Source organism: Perissodus microlepis, chromosome 14, assembly GCF_051167445.1.
Source record: "Perissodus microlepis isolate ML-2025 ecotype Zambia chromosome 14, ASM5116744v1, whole genome shotgun sequence".
Lineage (NCBI taxonomy): Eukaryota > Metazoa > Chordata > Actinopteri > Cichliformes > Cichlidae > Perissodus > Perissodus microlepis.
The window spans coordinates 29,823,112-29,840,728 of record NC_140474.1 but is presented as its reverse complement, the minus strand read 5'-3'; the positions used below and the strand labels follow the sequence as shown (position 1 = coordinate 29,840,728).

Here is a 17,617-nt window from a genome sequence, read left to right as displayed (position 1 = left end):
TTCTTGTCCACAGCAGCAGCAGCCTGACCATCCGCTGGAATTTTCCGACACAGCTCCACCACTTTCCCCTTTATATTTCCATTGGCTTCCTCAGTGACTCCATATAAAAAAAACAGTCTTGCTGTGAAGAGCTACTCTCCATTTCACAGAGAGACTTTTTCGCAGCTGGGGACTTGGAAACGCGTCGCCGGATTCAAGGTGCTAGCTTACTCATAACAGGCCATGTTGCAGCAGATGGCCGCCCCTCCCTGAGCCTGGTTCTGCCGAGGTTTCTTCCTGTTAAAAGGGAGTTTTTCCTTCCCATTGTCGCAAAAGCGCTTGCTCATAGGGGGTCATATGATTGTTGGGTTTTCTCTGTATCTAATGTACAATATAAAGCGCCTTGAGGCGACTTTTGATGCGATTTAAATGAAATTGAATTGAATTGAATATAAAAATATTACCTGATGAAACTTCAGTAAACTTGCTCTGGCCTGCTACATTCTCATTCTCTTACGATTCGACATTTATATATCTCAGTTTCTTCTAACACAAGATCGGTTTAAAAATGGAGAACAGGTTTCTTTTTTAAAACCAGTTTAAGATTTATTTTGTTCAGCGGAGAGGCTTCTACTCGGCAGCCATCTTGGAATCTCCCCCGCCCTGGCTGTTTTGTTACCATGGATGCAGCTTTACAACGGCAAGACATTGCACGTGACATTCTGTGTAAGGTCACAAACACCCTACCACTGGTACACGCGTTCGTTTTTGAGACGTTACTTTGGGAGAATACAGCTTTCGCTGCATTAACTGCACTTTTGTTTGCTTAAACAGGCAAAAATTATTACTTTACACGATAGCGCAACGAAAATCATCGCTTTATAGAAATTAATGTAAGTACAAGCTTCTTTTTACTTCTCTAAACATACTTTTCACATCTCAAAATCCTGAACAGAAAACGTAGATGCTAAAAAGTAAAAACAGATAAAGACTGTTGTAACAATAACTGAGATATGAAGACAGCTCATCACTTTTTCTGTTTTCATGCTTTCTGTTGTTATGGCATAAAGTTAAAATACTTTGGTCATTTAAAAAACAAACCTTCTAGGATTAGATGTGATGGTGTAATGTCGTTTAGTTTATTACAGTAAAATTGTGAATCTATTTTTGTGAAATAATTTTTAAACATTTCAAGTCAACTCAGCTTTTTTTCCTTTAATCTGATTGTCTAGAGATATACGGAGGATATAGAAAACATGGAGAGAAGGACAGACATTCTTTCCCGAATTGATGACATTCTTCGACCTGTAGAGGACTTACAAAATCGGATCCGTGACCGGATTTTCAATGGTCACTTGGAATCCAGGGTGGCTGTTGGAAACGTGACAGCCTTTAGAGAAACACCCAGGGACAGCCTGCATCCACTTGGTGAAATTTTTGAGGAGGTGCAGCCGCAGCGGGAATTGAGCTTGGCATCTTCATTGAGCTCTGATGGAAGTTCAATAACACCTCGAGACAGTCGCACTCCCGAGGAGCTCAGGGCTATCCCATTAGTTAAGACACCCTCTCCTCCTCCACCATTTGCTCCGTGTCCTCCATCATCCTCTCCACCTCACAGAAGTCAGATTCCAGTGAGGTTAAAAAACTACAGAGAAACAGGTCAGTTCTTATATCACGCAGTAAAGAGTCAGAATGTCAGACATTTAAACCCTTCAGACTTTTAATCAGCTGTTGTGTGAGAGATAAACCCTCCAACCAGAGTTTACACATTGCTAAAACACATTGAATGTTAAGGAGTTGCCATGGTAAAATATCTATAGAGGTCAAAAGTTTGACATTTCAGCTTCACTTTTTATCCAGCCTGTGATTTGGTTTTATTTGAATACAAATTTTGGTAAATGGTTAATTAAGATTGATTATGTTGAATTGAAAACTTGTACTTTAATTTAATAAACACACTTATAGACATACATGGTTTGCTCTCCCCTTTAAAGTGCACTTTAGTCTTGTTCATTTTCAGCTGCAAACAAACTGAAATGTGAGTAATAAATATTTCATGATCTAATCTGTGCAGACAAAGAAGTCGCCGGTGGTGTCAGGCTGGTGACAGGCCAACATATGTTTGAGGCATTGTATCAAACAATTAAAAAAATTGTGGATGCCTCTCTGCCCCAAACTATTGCAGCTCGTCAGAGGCTAATTCCTTCCCGAGCTCCAGCTCCTCCTGGAGCTCCAGTTCCTGCCCCCCCTCGAGTTCCAGCTCCACGAGCTGGAAGAGGAGCTGGGGCTCGAGCAAGGGTTGTAGCTCTGACCCCTGCTCCAGCTCCAGCTCCTCCTGGAGCTCCAGTTCATGCCCCCCCTCGAGTTCCAGCTCTCCGAGCTGGAAGAGGAGCTGGGGCTCAAGCAAGGGTTGTAGCTCCGACCCCTGCTCGAGCTCCTCCTGGAGCTCCAGTTCCTGCCCCCCCTCGAGTTCCAGCTCCACGAGCTGGAAGAGGAGCTCCTGTAGCTCCAGCCCCTGCTCGAACTCCAGCTCCTCCAGCTCCAGCTTCTCCAGCTCCAGCTCCTCCAGCTCCAGAACAAAGGAAACCTCGAGCGGTTGTTAGACACCCTCCAGAGGTGGACTTTAAAGGGCTTATCATGGGGTACCTCCAGTCAATTGACAAAAAGTTAGCGGAGGAGCTACAGCCAGTCTCGAATCCTTCAGAGACTCTCCGGCTGAGCCTCAGCCTGCTGAGTCAGGACGACTGGTAAAATGATTTTCTACTGTTATCATTAATTATTTTCAATTTAATGTGAGGATATGAGTTTTAAAACTATTTGATCTTCCTACAGGCAGAAAAAGATAGAGGGGCTACGATACATCCGCACCCTGGCGTGGCATCACCAAGAGGAGTTGGAGTTAAACCTCCGTACAGTTTGCTTGGGGGTGACACAAGAGGTATACCAGCTGTTTTTCTCTCTACATCTGTGTTTTTGCCACTCTCTTCTGTCCATGTTTGCAAGCGTGCCCTGTCTCATGCAGCTTTGTAACAGGTTTGATTTCTAACTGCTGAAATTTCCTCTGATTCTTTAGATTAAAAACAATCGCTCTTGTGTGTCCTGTGCGGCACTGGACACCGTAGTATATTTATGTGTTCACCTCAAAGAGAGGATGGACAAAGAAGCTGAATTGACCTGTGGGAGTTTACTCCAGGTGTTTGCAAGGGCAAATGCCAATGTGTTCATTCAGCAGCATGCCAAGGAAGCTCTGACAGCTCTGGTTCAAGGTTGCAGCCCGAGTCGCTTTCTAAACAGCCTGGTGACTGTGGGTTTGAAGTAAGTTCACACCTGTGAAGAGTATCTGTGACCCCAGCATCACAATCAGATCAGGTGAAAATCAAACACACTGAGTGGATTTGTCTGTGTTTCCTTCCTCAGACATAAGAGCGTTCTCGTGAGAGCTGGTGCCGCACTGGGGCTTCGTATCATCAATGAATTCATGGAAGCGGAGAAAGTTCTGTCTACAGGACAGATTTTCACCAAATGCTTCCTGTTGGCAGTCAGTGAACTGTGTCAGGATGCTTCCTCTGAAGTCAGGTCAGTGTGAACTTTTAACAATTATAGGCTGATATTTCTATTTTGACTTTCTTTTGATAAATTCTCTGCATTTACTTAGAAAATAAAGTGCTGATTAAAAATGCTTCTCTCTGCAGAGCTCATGGAAAGGCCATCCTAAAAGACCTGGTCGAACAGAGGAACTTCAGAAAGATGTGGAAAGAAAGCGTCTCGGATAAATCCCGCTGGGAGGTGGAAAGAAGACTCGGAGGCAAATTTCAGAAATAACAGACACGGGTAAGCCGCACAGCATACATGAGCAGCCTTCAAATTAAGAAACCACTTTGAAGGCTGCTCATTTCTGTGTGGTATTTTCAGAAATTTCCCACATCACGTCTGCTTCAGTTAAGTATATATGTCATTTAAATATTTAATATAACATTCACAGTAATTAAATATTTAATATGCACAAAAAACACTCACTTATCCACCAACCGGTCGAGGCAGATGGCCGCCCTCCCTGAGCCTGGTTCTGCCAGAGGTTTCTTCCTGTTAAAAGGGAGTTTTTCCTCTCCACGGTCGCTCATAGGGATCAATTGGGTACAATAACTTTGTTGCTTTTTGGTCCGTCACATTGACCAAAAAGCAACATGTTGTTAATAGAGTGGCAAGTGAGTGTTTTACATTTTCCATCTGTGAACGGTAGCTTCTACCGCTCATTTATTGATTTGGCACCAATTTGGCACAAAATAAAGAAAACTTTAAACGACAACAAATGTTCTCGTCTTTCTTCAAGTCATTTTCAATAAACAAATTCAATAAATCAAATTGCATTCAGAGTTATTCTTGTATTTCCTCGCGTAATTAGTGGCTATCTAGTCAGTAGCCCACAGTGCAATATGTTAGCTACTAATAATATCTTTGTATTGTTTTTGTTTGGACCGATGCTCACATCGATGCTTCTGTTTGTTGTTGTGGAAAAATAATTTAAACATCGAAACCAAACCGATTTTCTGAGATTTATTTTAAGAAATTTCAAACCTCTGCAAAGGGATCAATAAAGCCGTCGTGTGGATACAATCTTGTCTATTCAGTGGTTGGGAGTGAAATTCTCACCTTCATGTAGGCACCAGCTTGATAATTAAGTGTGTCAGCAAGACCAGGTATTTAAGGAGCGGCTGTGGCAGCAGCCAAAGTAACTGCTGTTTCCCTTTCAAGCTTCCTAGTTTTTCCTGGAGATCAGCCTTCAAGTTGATTCTTCCCTCCCCTAATTCAATTTACTTATTTGTAAGCTACATGTATGCTCACTAACAAAGCTAAATGAGCTAAACCTAACGGTGCTCTTTAAATTTGAAGAAAATCCAGTTCATTTTCTTTTCTCATCAGTCCTCTCGATTGTGTCTTGTAGCAGGTTTTTGGCTTTAACACATCAAAGATCTGATGGGTTGAGTTGGCCATAAGGCTTGTCAAAGTTTAATATTGGTGGCTTATTGGGAAAAGCAGTCCTGACAAAGTCAATCAGCCCCTCATCCCAAACATTAATGGATGATGCATGCATGAATACTCACCAAACATCATCTATAAAAAAGGATCTTTGGCTTTTAAAGGATTCCTTCAAAAGCAAATATTGCATTTCCTCACTTGGACCATGACTATATTTGGGACAGTGTAATATCATGCCTGGAGTGATGAAGGTAAACTGGTTTTATGCTGCTAGTCTTCCTGCACAGTATATTTCTTTCCTAATGTTCTGCACAGTTTTCATGACGAATACCGACATTTTGTTCTGATGTGCACTAAGTGGTGTATGTTCTGAATCACCATAAAGTTGCTAATAGCAAGAACACAACACAGCCGGGGGGTCTGCCACTCTTTGTTTATTAAGATCTCTTTTCACACAATACTCTTGTTGCTTCTGAGCCTCTCGTTTTACTAAAGGTTATGATGGAGCAGCAAGACTGAACCAGTGGCTGGATAACATGAGAAGGAAGGAGTGGAGACCTGCACAAACATCATGTCTTTGAAGTGCTCGCTTTAAAACAGAATGCTTTCTAAGAGTGAAAGTTTAAGAAAATCTAACTGTAATATTTAACATGCCCACTCTCCTTTTCCCCCCCATTTGTACTAATTTAGGGAGCACAGCAGTTGCAGCCATTTTAATTTTTATTTTTATTTTTTTTTTCTCAGGCGAGGTCATCTGTCAGAGGGGCAAGAGGCAATATTTTGGTAAGTACTGACACAGAGGTAAGTGACTCTCCAGGTTTATTAAAGAAGGAATCAGAGTTTGGCAGTGCTGCTAAAAATTCAAAATGATTGAATTTAAAAAATAGAATTTCTTTCATTTCAATATTAGAAAACCAGACTGTTTATATTCAGTGTTATTTATGTCATTTAAATTTAAATGCTCATTTTTGTTTGGTGTGTGTTGTTGACGAGTGTTAAGACTGAGACACAGATTATTTTCTGTCCCAAGGAAGGTCGATACGTTGGCCTTTACCCAAAAGCAGACTCAATAAAAAAAGATCTTTTCACGGGAATACAAAGTTTTGTTTGTTACAGGAATCTTAATCACATGAACGTGGGTGAGAAACACTGGCAAGGACTCCAGTGTAACAGAGGGAGAGCTTGGTTAATAATGGGCAGGACACACTGGGAGCAAAGGTGAAGCACAACAACTGATTTTGTTACTTGTCTATGAGCTCCTGGAGTAAACCAATGTGCCAGGTTGGGGAAGTTTCACTCTTGGTGTTTCTAATTTATATGCAATTGACTGAAGCATATACATATTGAATTATTCATAGGACTTTGTACAAAATATAAATGTCTTCCATGTGTTATATTGTGGTTTGATGTTTGCATATGTGGATGTTTTGTTTCTCATTTGGTTTGCTTCCCCCAGACTTGGGCTATTCCAGATGCTCACCTGAATGATAGAGAATAAAAAGAAGCCAGTTGCTGTAACAGGGGTTGGGTTCTTTGGTGTGTTTTGGTGGGTACACTCATGCTTTCATTAATAAAGATTACTAGATGATAAATATTTTTGCAGCCTCGTGCCATTTTGTTTGAACCTATACGTGACTGCTGACCAAACTGATATAAATAGTAAGTGAAGTAAATAAACTGCCTGTGGCTTCTCAGGAAGTCCTGCATTTGGGTCCTGTTATTCACTCAAACCTGACAATAACACATTATCCTGTTTTATCCACATCTGTAAATTTTCAGGCAGGGACGGAGACATCCTGTTACATTTACTGAGATCAGCAACAGACTTTCTGAATTCAAACCTCAATAAAAATGTGAAAATGACTCAGCTTTTTCTTTTTTTGTTTTTACAGCATTATGGACTATAAGTTAAAGCAATTAATGATGCAGTGAATGATGGTCAAAGGGTTGATCTTTACACAGAGCACGTCTGTCCCTTTTTATTAGCCCATTACAATTATTCCCCCATCACTTTAAAAAGGCAACAAAACATGCATGTAACATTTCTTCAGAGATGTAATTCAGTTTTAATTATATAGCGCCAAATCAACACAACAGTCACCTCAAGGTGCTTTATATTGTAAGGTAAATTCAGTAAGTAATACAGAAAAAAACCCAACAATTGAATGATCCTCTTTGAGCAAGTACCTGGCAACAGTGGGAAATAAAAACTCCCTTTTAACAGGAAGAAACCTCTGGGAGATCAAGGCTCAGGAAGGGGCAGCCATTTGCCACAACTGGTTAAGGGAGAGGGGAGCAGGACAAAAGAAACACACTGTGGAAGAGAGACAAGTTAGTGTCACAAGCTAAATGTTGAAGTTGGTCGACATTTTCAGATCAGACTTATGGTCTTTAAGCCAAGTTTAAAATTTGTTTTGAATGTCCTTGGTGTAGTTATTGATGTCATTTCTTTTTATGACAATCTGTTCTTAAATTGTGTTTTATTTCTCACAAAAGTGAAAAGATTATGGAAGAAAGTCGAGCCAAAGAACAGAGTTGGCTCTTAGACTTCGAGTATAGGAGGCCCTCAGCAGAACTTTTAAAGAGAATAAGAAACACATAAAACCTTAGATAAGGAGGTGTGCTCTGACAGTGCAGCGCAGCACCCAGAAAGCTATTTGGCATTGGCAGAGAAGACTTGGGAAGTTATTCAGGAGCATAACCCTGGTACTCAACTTTGCTGCTCAAACCTCAAATATATTGATACTTTTACGCCAATATACAATTTATTTCCAAAATTGTTACAACAAAGAAATAAAAAACCAAACATAGATTTCATAACTTTTTATGCTAATTATTATTTGAAAAGTCATTACAAAACAGGCAGTTTTTGAAAATTCAGATGTAAATATAACTACAGTCATGAATAAGCAAACATGAATGAAGACTATGTGCTGTCTTAAGATGTTCAAGGATCAATCAGTGTCAATTAGCAGAATGAAAGTGTTTTATGGATAAAATTGTAACTCCTGCGAGAGAAACAGAATGATGTTCTGTATAGTTTCATTTCAATTTGACCATAAAAATATAACTTTTTTAAAAATAAAAGCTAGGATAGACTTTTTTGTTTTGAAGATGGTGTAAACACTGTAAATAGCTATTTTAAATGTTTAGCTCTATTCACTCCAATTCACTGAGGACCATCTTGAAAATGTCCTGAACTGAAGCCATTTTCAGAACTATAACAGGAAGGGAAAAGACTCTTCTTAGATTGGTTTTGGTGTTTCTGTGTGAAATCAGTAAAAGTATGAACATAATCGCCATCTAGTGGCAGAGAAAAGGAATTAAAACACTTTCTGAATGAGCTGCCACAGCAGTGGTCCAATCTTCTACTGTGTTAGGAGTATTCAGACAATTTTGACATACTTTTTTTCCACAATGGTAAAACCAAAATTAGGTACATAATTCATGACAAATAAACATGTAAAAGGGGTTGATGATATAAAACAGCTCTGTATCAAAGGCAGTGTGGAGTAAGCAGACCTGCTTCTGTTCACTCTGAAGATGAAGCTACTTTAAGAAAACCCTCAGAGTCCCAGAGCTTCTTTCTTCACGCTGCAACCCAGCAGGACATTTCCAGCATCCACACACTCTGACACACACGGTGCTAAAAACACAACACAAATATTAAAATAATGATTGTGGGAGGAAAGCTGTAGAATGAAACAGTTTTTTAAAGCTGTTATTTTATCTGTTACGATCATTGCTAGTACCATTGTGAGCACAGAGCCACGAGGCAGCCTTCATAGCCAGAAGCTCCCACTCGTCCTTTGCATCCATCTTGAAACCATGAAGCCAGATCAGAGCCAGAATGGTGGCCCACACTTCACTGCTGGTTTAATTCACCAAATCAATCAATCAAATAAAACAGACAGAACACACATTTTACTTTCTACAACCAGTAATATTACATATGTTTGTGTACTTCTTTGTCACACAGGGTCACCAAGGTGGGCAGCTCTGCATATTTGATTTGGCAGATTATTACACTGGATGCTCTTCCTGATGAAATCCCAAACTGTGATATCATAAATGCTCTAAAATAATGTGCTGACATGTTTTTACAACAACTGATGAGGAAAATAATTTCTGCTGCCGTGTGGTTTCTGGATAATATCAGACGCTGGTGCAGCTCAGTGGGAGGTTAGGAGTGTGATTACCACCAGTGTTTTAGCTTCTGATATGCAGATGTTTATTCTCAGGCTGTGAGGCAGGCCTACATTTAGTTTGACTTCATTTTATTTGTTTTATGGTGTGTTTTTAATTACATTGTGTGTTTTTGTTCAAATTATAGAATCAAATCTGTTTTATCTCACATCATCATTTTGTGTTAATATTTAAATTGACAGCAGTGCACCTTTTCAGGCTTTGACTTTTCCACCTCCTCGTTGGTCTGTCCCAGTGCAGCAGCCAGAGCTGGATCAAGCAGCCAGCAGCTAGACGCCTCCTGCAGGGAGACTAACTGCAGCAAAGGGTCTCTGGGTGGCTGCTCAGGCACAGCAGCTGGAAAATCTAAGATGGAAAACAAAACCTGATTATGGTGCTAGATGACAAACAGAACTCTACATGATAACCCAGTGCATAAAACAGCGCACTATAAACTATGCAACAGATAAATATTATGTTTTTCACTTGAAAATTACATCTTAAAAATGTAATCACTACATAAGAGCTCCACATCAAACATCAAATGCACAGGACACTCCGAGGGACACGGTCGAATGCCGAGGCCAAAAAACACATGTAGACTGGTTGGGCAAACTCCCATGCACCCTCCAGTATCTTCGTGAGGGTAAAGAGCTGGTCCAGTGGTCCACAACCAGGATGAAAACTGCATTGTTCGTCCAGTATCTGAGGTTCAACTAACGGATGGATTCTCCTTTCCAGCACCCTGGCATAGACTTTCCCAGGGAGGCTGAGGAGTGTGATACCCTTATAGTTGGAACACACCCTCCGGTCCCCCTTCTTAAAAATGGGAACCCCAGTCTCCCAATCCAGAGGTACCGCCCCTGATCGCCGCGCAACATTGTAGAAGCGTGTCAACCAAGATAACCTTACAACATCCAGAGCCTTCAGGAACTCAGGGCAAACCTCATCTTCCCTAGGGGCCCTGCCACCAAGGAGTTGTTTAACTGCCTCAGTGACCTCACCCGCGAGATAGACGAGTTGTGCCTCTCGTCTCCAGACCCTGCTTCCTCCATGGAAGACATGCCAGTGGGATTAAGGAGGTCCTTAAAGCATTCCTTCCACCACCTGACAGTGTTCTCATTCGAAGTCAGCAGCACTCCACCCTCACTATGCACAGTGCAGGTAGATCACCTCTTTCCCCTCCTGAGTCACCAGACGGGTGGCCATAATCTTTAGGCGGTATGGTTCAGTGGTTACCACCACAACAGGCACCAACCACCCTGCAACCGCACCTCTGATGATTTGAAATGGAGTCCCTCAAGTCTCGCAAATGAAAAATATGCACATATTCTTGTTGGACAGGAAAATCTACTGATATTTTTGTTTTAGTAGTACAACTTTGCTTAGTCCAGGTTGAAAATAAAATGAAAGAGCATCATTTTTCCAAAATTATAGAGCCTCATTCATTTTGATGTCTGAAAACTTCAGGGAGTTTTCTTGGTCTTTGAGATGGCATCAGATTTCAGTGCGTGAAAAAATAACATGCCTGAAAGTGGGCTGACAGAGCATTTTTCAAAGGAACTTATTTTGAGGAGTATTTATTATTTGAACCTAAAATTTCACAGCACTCATCATATGTGCCCACACTTTGTATCATAACATTTTTTATGAAAATGATGGATGGTTGAGCAGAAGACCCGTGTTGATTACAAATGGAATGATCCATGAGTTAACTGAGCTGGACTTGGTTTTACTGACAGTTTGAAGTTACTGTTTAACAAGCAGCTAGTAACTTGGGTAGTAAAAACAAAAACTACCCATCAGCTTAAGAAATTACTGAGCTGTGCTTAAGTTAACACTGAAGCTGGCTCCCTAGACTTCAATGTTGTGGTATTTGTTTTGGTAACAGAACATGATCCTAAAATAGTTTTAACAGGAGTTATAGTGAAGAGAGGCTGCAGCTTAGCAGAAATCCCCCATAATCACTTTGATAGACTGTATAAATGATCATTTATCATTTGCAATTAGCCAATTTGAATTTTATTTATTTCCCACTACTTCACAACTGTAATTGCTTTAAGTCACTTTGCATATTAAGCTAAAGACCCTATAATATTAGAGAAGAAAAACACAACAACCAGATGTTCCCTATGAGCACGCACTTGGCAACATTGGGAGGGAACGACTGTTTAAAAGAGAAGAAACCTCCAGCAGAACCAGGTTCAGGGAGGGCAACTATCTGCTGCAACTGGTTGGGGATGAGGGGAAAGACAAGGATGCAGAGGGAGTCAAGTATCTGGACTCTGTGTTTCTAACATTTTTAGGGTCGAGCACAAAAACTCGCTTTCACCTGAAATTAGAAGCAGGAAATTCGAGGTCATCCAGGCCTTGATGTCTTTAAGACATGACTGTACTTTAACTAATTGATTTGTGTCACAGGGCTTCATGGAGACATTGTTAAGAAACCAAATAGAAATCTAAAGATTTTTAACGAGAACCCAGCCTGTGAACTGTTAATCTACAGACAAGAGAAAGAAAGAAGCACAGGTGGAGCTCATTCTACATTTCATATTTTCAAAAAGGTCTAGAGGAGATAATAACAATTCTTTCATAGGATGTGAAGGTTTTAAATGGGAAAAGTATGCAGCTCATTTAAATCAAAGGTTCAAAGACCTGTGCAAAGTTGTACACACCATGTGTGGTTCGACATGGTGCTCTTTCGAGTCTCATGTAAAAGAGATAACAAAGACCGCCTTTTATCATTTGAGGAACATAGCCAGAATCAGACAAGTTTTGTCAAGCGACACTGCAGAGGTTCTTGTCCATGCATTTGTGTCCTCACGTATTGATTATTGTAATGCTCTTCTTTCTCGGTTACCAAAGAAAAGTTTTAGAGGTCTACAGATGGTGCAAAATGCAGCTGCTCGCATTTTAACAAGAACTGGGAAATTTGAGCACATTAGCCCTGTACTGAACTCTCTTCATTGGCTACCTTGTCAGGTTCAAGCAGATTTTAAAGGTCCTGCTGCTCACCTACAAGGCTTTAAACGGACTGGCACCTTCATACCTCTCCGACCTTTTACATCTTTACGTTCCATCCCGTGCTCTCTGATCTCAGGACTCTGGCCTTCTAAAGGTTCCTAGAGCCAGAAAAAAGACAATTGGAGAGCGTGCTTTTTCTTTTCGTGCCCCGTTTCTGTGGAACACCCTCCCTCAAGATATTAGGCAGGCATGCTCTGTGGAGGTTTTTAAAACTAAGCTGAAGACACATTTGTTCACCCTATCTTACATGTCTTAATTCTATGGCTTTTAGTTTTTAAATTTTTACTGTTTTTAACTTGTATTGTGTCTTTTACCTGTATTGCTATGTATCGCTTTTATTTTTTTATTTTAGTTGTACAGCACTTTTTTTTGAAAGCGCTTTATAAATAAAGTTATTATTATTATTATTATTCATAAAGTGTGTCAGTATTTTATAAGAATGTCATGTTTCTGCATCATCTCTCTCCTGTTAGAGCCTCTTACCCAAACATCAGCCTTTTTAATGCTCTGATATCTTCACATCATAAGTAAATTATATTGCCCAGTTTTCTGTCCAATTAAAGAATATTTCCTGCATCAGTTTGACTTCCATTTTATGTGAAACGTACAAGGATCAAATCTTTTTAGTTTATTTTTGGGATATTGCCCTTAAATATAACTAAAGCTTTCAGCCAGTGTTCATTGTATACTAATAATTGTCTGTTAGATAGTCACAAGTTATAAATGATATGAAACAGAAATATATATACCTTGAATTTTAACTGAAATGTAATATTTGAGACAACTGAGTTACATTTCACAACTGAGGATTTTTTTGTTTTCAAATAATGGTGTGTATATGTAGTAAAATGTCAATAATGTGAATCCTATTATATCCGTACCATCAAAATTCATTTCAACAGCTACACTAGCAAACTAGTTTACTAGCTAAACTTAGCATAATTGGCTATGGGGACTCAGGGCATGGCATTTAATAATAATTACATTTCATTATCTATATCTTTACCACACATTTGCCACACAGGTGTAGATACTGTAGGTGGAGTGAATGCCTAAATTGTACTGATTAGAATATTGTGGACATTCAATGCTAAGATTCAGCATACTGAATTACATAGTGAAGCTGAAGGATGAACGCTAACTTTTTTCCACTCAATCAAAGTTAACGTGAGGGTTCCCGATATCCCGGTTAAGGACAAGTCATGTGTAATCACATGGCAGGATGCTGTAAAAGGACCAAACTTCTGTCAGGAGAACAACTGAGATAATCCATCCACAATATAAGGGTTAGTCATTAATGCATCGCCTGGGCTGTAGTTACATCGTAAGGTTTGGGGACATTCCCCAAAAAAACGGACTGAGTTTTAAAATGCAGTAATAAAAACCGAGGAGGCAGACAGTGATCACTGACTGTTTTTAGGGGCTTGTTGAGATTAAATAGAACAAGATATTAAGCATTAAAACATGTTAAAAACACAAGACTGACTCATTTAAAGTGGAAAACAATATTAATATATTAAAATTTTTAGCACTTTTTGGGGAGGGACCGTTTTGGGGCCTTAGGGACACAAATGTGAGGGATTTTTTTTTTTATTTGCCCATGCAAAAAACTAATGATGGATCAAAATGAATGTTGGTGGAAATCTTTGACCCATCTAAAGACCTAATTCTAATAACAATCAAATATTTTTTGAAATGTATTTTATGGAAAATATTTAAGTTTTTCATTTTTTTCTGTTAAAAAACCTGTGCGGTTATGTAAAGATACTGGGATCTAAAGGGTTAAACCACACGAAATAATTAAAATTTAATATGAATATTTAAGGCATTAGTAGTTTTAAAAGACTGACTCATTTAAAGTGGAAAAAAAAGTGAATAATTTACCTTGCAATTTGTCCCCATAAAGTAGACGAGACCTCACAATGTCAGTGTGTAAACAGATTTGTGTACCCACAACAATAAGTAATACACACACACACAATTACTTTACCAACTGACCCCTGAGCTCCTATGTGTCCCTCAAACCTGATTCAGGGATCCACTCCTCAACTTCACTGTCACTCCCTGAAAGCTCACTGTCCTCACTTTCTTTCCCTTGGGTTCCTTCCATAAAGGCTTTTTACATCCATGTCATGTAATTATCAGCAGACTGTAAAATAAAAAACTATGATCATATTAATGCACACAAACATCTCTAGACACATATGCCAATGCATTATATTGCCGGAAAAAAATTAAGCTAACTGCGCAGTGTTGCCTTGAGGCATGATTGAAAATTAACAGTTTTACTGTATAAATAAATTTTAAAAAGTAGAACAAATAATCAAATATACTTCTTAACATATTCATGCACATGCAAGTATTTTTATATACATTTATTTCACTATAAACATGTAAAATAGTGACAGTCCTAATGGAGATGTCTCTCATGTAGTGCAGCTTACAGAAAGAAGTCTCCCCTCCCCCAAATGAAAGTCACACCACCTTCCCCCCATCATTTTATTGGAAAGAGATGTGCCTGGTACCATTATTTGAAAAAAAAAGAAAAAAAAAAGTTGTTTTGTTTTTTTTGAAGGGCCAAATATATAATATATAATAATGCTTCACTGAGTTAGAGACTTTAACAGTCTCTTCTATGTAAGAATGTCTCGTGCTGATATACCTGCAAACTTGACAACAAAGGTTTTTCAGACTACATGTAGCTGTCCTCTATGTCAGCTCACACATTTACATTCATGTCACACTTATTTCTGCTTTCCCATTTTATAATTATTACTTACATTTTGATTAGATACCTTGAGTTTGTAAATGATCAGATTACATAATTGGAATACAATGTATCCAATTCAGGGTTGCGGGAGGATGAAGCCTATCCCAGCTGATACAGGACAAAGACAGGCTGCCAGTTTATTGCAGGGCTAACACAATATGTGTAACAGAAAATCCACTTAAATGTTTGATATTTCTTATAATAATCATAATTATGACTATTATTTAAAGGTTTCTTTATAAATACATTTTGATTTTTTATAACACCTAAAATATAAACCTGAGCTGTTTCAGATTCTGACCTCAGTGACCTGGCTGTGTCCTCACTGCAGCTCCCTCTTGGAAGTACGTCTGCTTCTTGTCTACCCCCAGTGTTGACCGCCTGCCCTTGATATCACGTACTGTACCTGAGGAACAAAAAAGGACAAACACTTGCCTTCATTTAAGAAGTACATTCATGCAGAGGTAATCTATGGAAACACACTAGTTCACCCTTTGGGAGAAATCAGTTCCTGTGAAACATTTCTGTAAATGAACATCATGTGGAGAATGAATGAAATGAGTTCTTCAGGTGACTCAGCAGTCCCACACTGACAAATGAAATCTAGGTAAACTATTAAGCATATTTGCCCTTCTGAAATCTGTGTTAAACAACAACGAACGTAAATTAGTAACAAAAATACAGCTGAGTAGAGGCTTTACAAACCACCAGCAGCCATAATGCTAAATTTTAATCTTCAAATGTTTCTGAGCCGTCTTCAACCTGCTTTTAACACATTAAAGTCCCACAGTCAATGCAGCCTGACTCAATCCTAGATGTTCAGCACACAGAGACACAGAGGTACCGTTTAAAGTTTAGTGTTAACATGAGTCACTGATCATTTGCAGTATTACAGAGTCTGGCAGTCTTTGCATGATGTCCACGTCACTGTAAGTTTCTAGCTGACTCTCAGGTGTGCCAGCAGGAAAGAGTAATAATAACCTGCATTCTGAGGTTTGTCATGCAGGATCAAAGGAGCTAGGCTTTGTTCACACAGCTAGGATTGTATTTTAAACTGACCCTGGGTCAGTATAAGTATCATACAGTTTAAACGAAGCACTGAAACTTGCACATATTTATTATAGATGCACTGAAGCTAATCGACATATTTGCTGTCAGTCTGTGGCTGCGATTAAACACTTTACTGAAAACTTTATTAACTAGTAACTTCATCAGTCATGACAGAAGCTAATATTTCTGTGCTAACATCGTTTAAACAGTAACAGCCTTACTACAATATAAGCTAACGTTTACACCGTAACTTTAAGCTAGCACCATAAAGACGGTAAAACACGTAATAATATCTACAAATGCATCTTAAAGCTGTTATATTAGCACTCGGTGTATTACTAACCTAACCACATTAACATTACTGACTTTTAATAGTCATTCTATAAATGCTGTCCGTTTAAATGGTCTTACCTGTACACACTGCATATCCACCGGATTCCAGCCAGAGTGGATTCTGGAGTCTTCCACGCTCCTGTTAGTGATCCTCCATCTGGATGGATGAGAACAACCTTCTGAACAATCTAGCAGGAGATGGCCCATATCTATGGGACTGATTTGTGCTAATAACGCCCATTGTATGGACTGATAACAGCCGAAGCGGGTGAATAAAGTCATCCAGTCGCTAGCTGTGCCATTACCCAGCATACATCACTCCCTCCATAAATGCAATAAACGATACAAAAGTATCGTTCTACCTGTTTTTCAGGTAGTCGTTTACATTATATAATTTATTGTGTTCAGTATACGTCACTACAATGTGATTTCGGAAATATATAAATATACGGACAACAGGCAAAATTCTTTCCACGCCCACCCCGTGACATCACGCTCCAAAGCCCTATGACATCATGCAGATCAAAGGCATCTGATCCATTCGGAAAGGCATAAATAGGGGTGAGAATTGCAAACTTTTAGTCAGTTTATTCGCAGCACTCGTGTTCGCAGCATTGAAACATAAACCTGAGAAACATTTTGAAACAGTTGGATCATTTACACAGTTGTTTTATTAAGATTCCAACATGTCTCAGAGAAAAGACAGCAAAAAACAACAAGCTTACGCTGGCCCTCAGCTCCAAAGGACATTAACTGAAAGTATACTTTGTGCCTATAGGCAGGAAAACCAAAATCTACACAACACGATTAAACAACTCCAGGCAGAGAAAATTCAGCTTGTAGAGAAGTGCAGACACATGAAGGCCCTAAATAATCAGTTGGAAGAAAGGCATAATGAATTTGTCAAGAACCAACGAGAAAAAGAAAATAATCGAAGGCAGCCCAATGTGGATAATATAAATGAGGGCTGGAAAATAAAGTTTAATAGCGCACGGGAGAAGATTTTAAACCTGATGACAAAAAACAAACACAAGTGTGCTGAATTAAGACAAATGTCCCACCTGCTTAAAGAAAAAGAAGACATTATTTGGGAGCTCTGTGGGAAACTCAAGTTTAAGGACCTGGAGATGGAAGAAAGACTTGATGAAGCCTGGGAAAAAAGGGAAAAGTTGCTTCAAGAGAAGACACAACAGGAAAGAAAGGAGAAAAAAATGAAATGGATACTTCAGAACGTGAAGAAACAAAATAAAGTCTTGGAAGTAAAGCTTAATGAAGCATTGCACAGAAATGCAGAAATGT

The 17,617-nt window shown here is 39.2% G+C and overlaps 2 protein-coding genes and 1 long non-coding RNA gene across 7 annotated transcripts in view; 2 read left to right on the top strand and 1 right to left on the bottom strand.

Annotated features, from left to right (window-relative positions):
• Positions 1-17,617, top strand: part of LOC146374154 (uncharacterized) — a 198,969-nt gene that overhangs the window by 120,130 nt on the left and 61,222 nt on the right. The window lies entirely within an intron of this gene.
• On the top strand, positions 605-6,826 carry LOC146374157 (uncharacterized). 3 transcript variants are annotated; one of them, XM_084950695.1, is made up of 8 exons: positions 605-705; positions 814-872; positions 1,212-1,638; positions 2,054-2,726; positions 2,812-2,917; positions 3,053-3,294; positions 3,397-3,555; positions 3,672-6,826. In XM_084950695.1, the coding sequence occupies exons 3-8, from the start codon at positions 1,236-1,238 to the stop codon at positions 3,799-3,801; spliced, it is 1,713 nt and encodes a 570-aa protein (XP_084806821.1). In that variant the 5' UTR covers positions 605-705; positions 814-872; positions 1,212-1,235; the 3' UTR covers positions 3,802-6,826. The 3 variants fall into 3 exon arrangements, with proteins under 3 accessions (XP_084806821.1, XP_084806822.1, XP_084806820.1); XM_084950696.1 differs by lacking the exon at positions 605-705 and having other exon boundaries at positions 713-872; positions 3,672-3,810; positions 3,892-6,826; XM_084950694.1 differs by lacking the exon at positions 605-705 and having other exon boundaries at positions 713-872.
• LOC146374156 (uncharacterized) lies at positions 6,904-17,544 on the bottom strand. 3 transcript variants are annotated; one of them, XR_014802200.1, is made up of 5 exons: positions 16,397-17,544; positions 15,237-15,341; positions 9,353-14,314; positions 8,709-8,824; positions 6,904-8,602 (listed from the first exon to the last, which is right to left on the bottom strand). It is a non-coding gene; the product is annotated as an uncharacterized LOC146374156 (long non-coding RNA). The 3 variants fall into 3 exon arrangements; XR_014802199.1 differs by having other exon boundaries at positions 6,994-8,602; positions 8,709-8,827; positions 9,353-9,507; positions 16,397-17,103; XR_014802198.1 differs by having other exon boundaries at positions 6,994-8,602; positions 9,353-9,507; positions 16,397-17,097.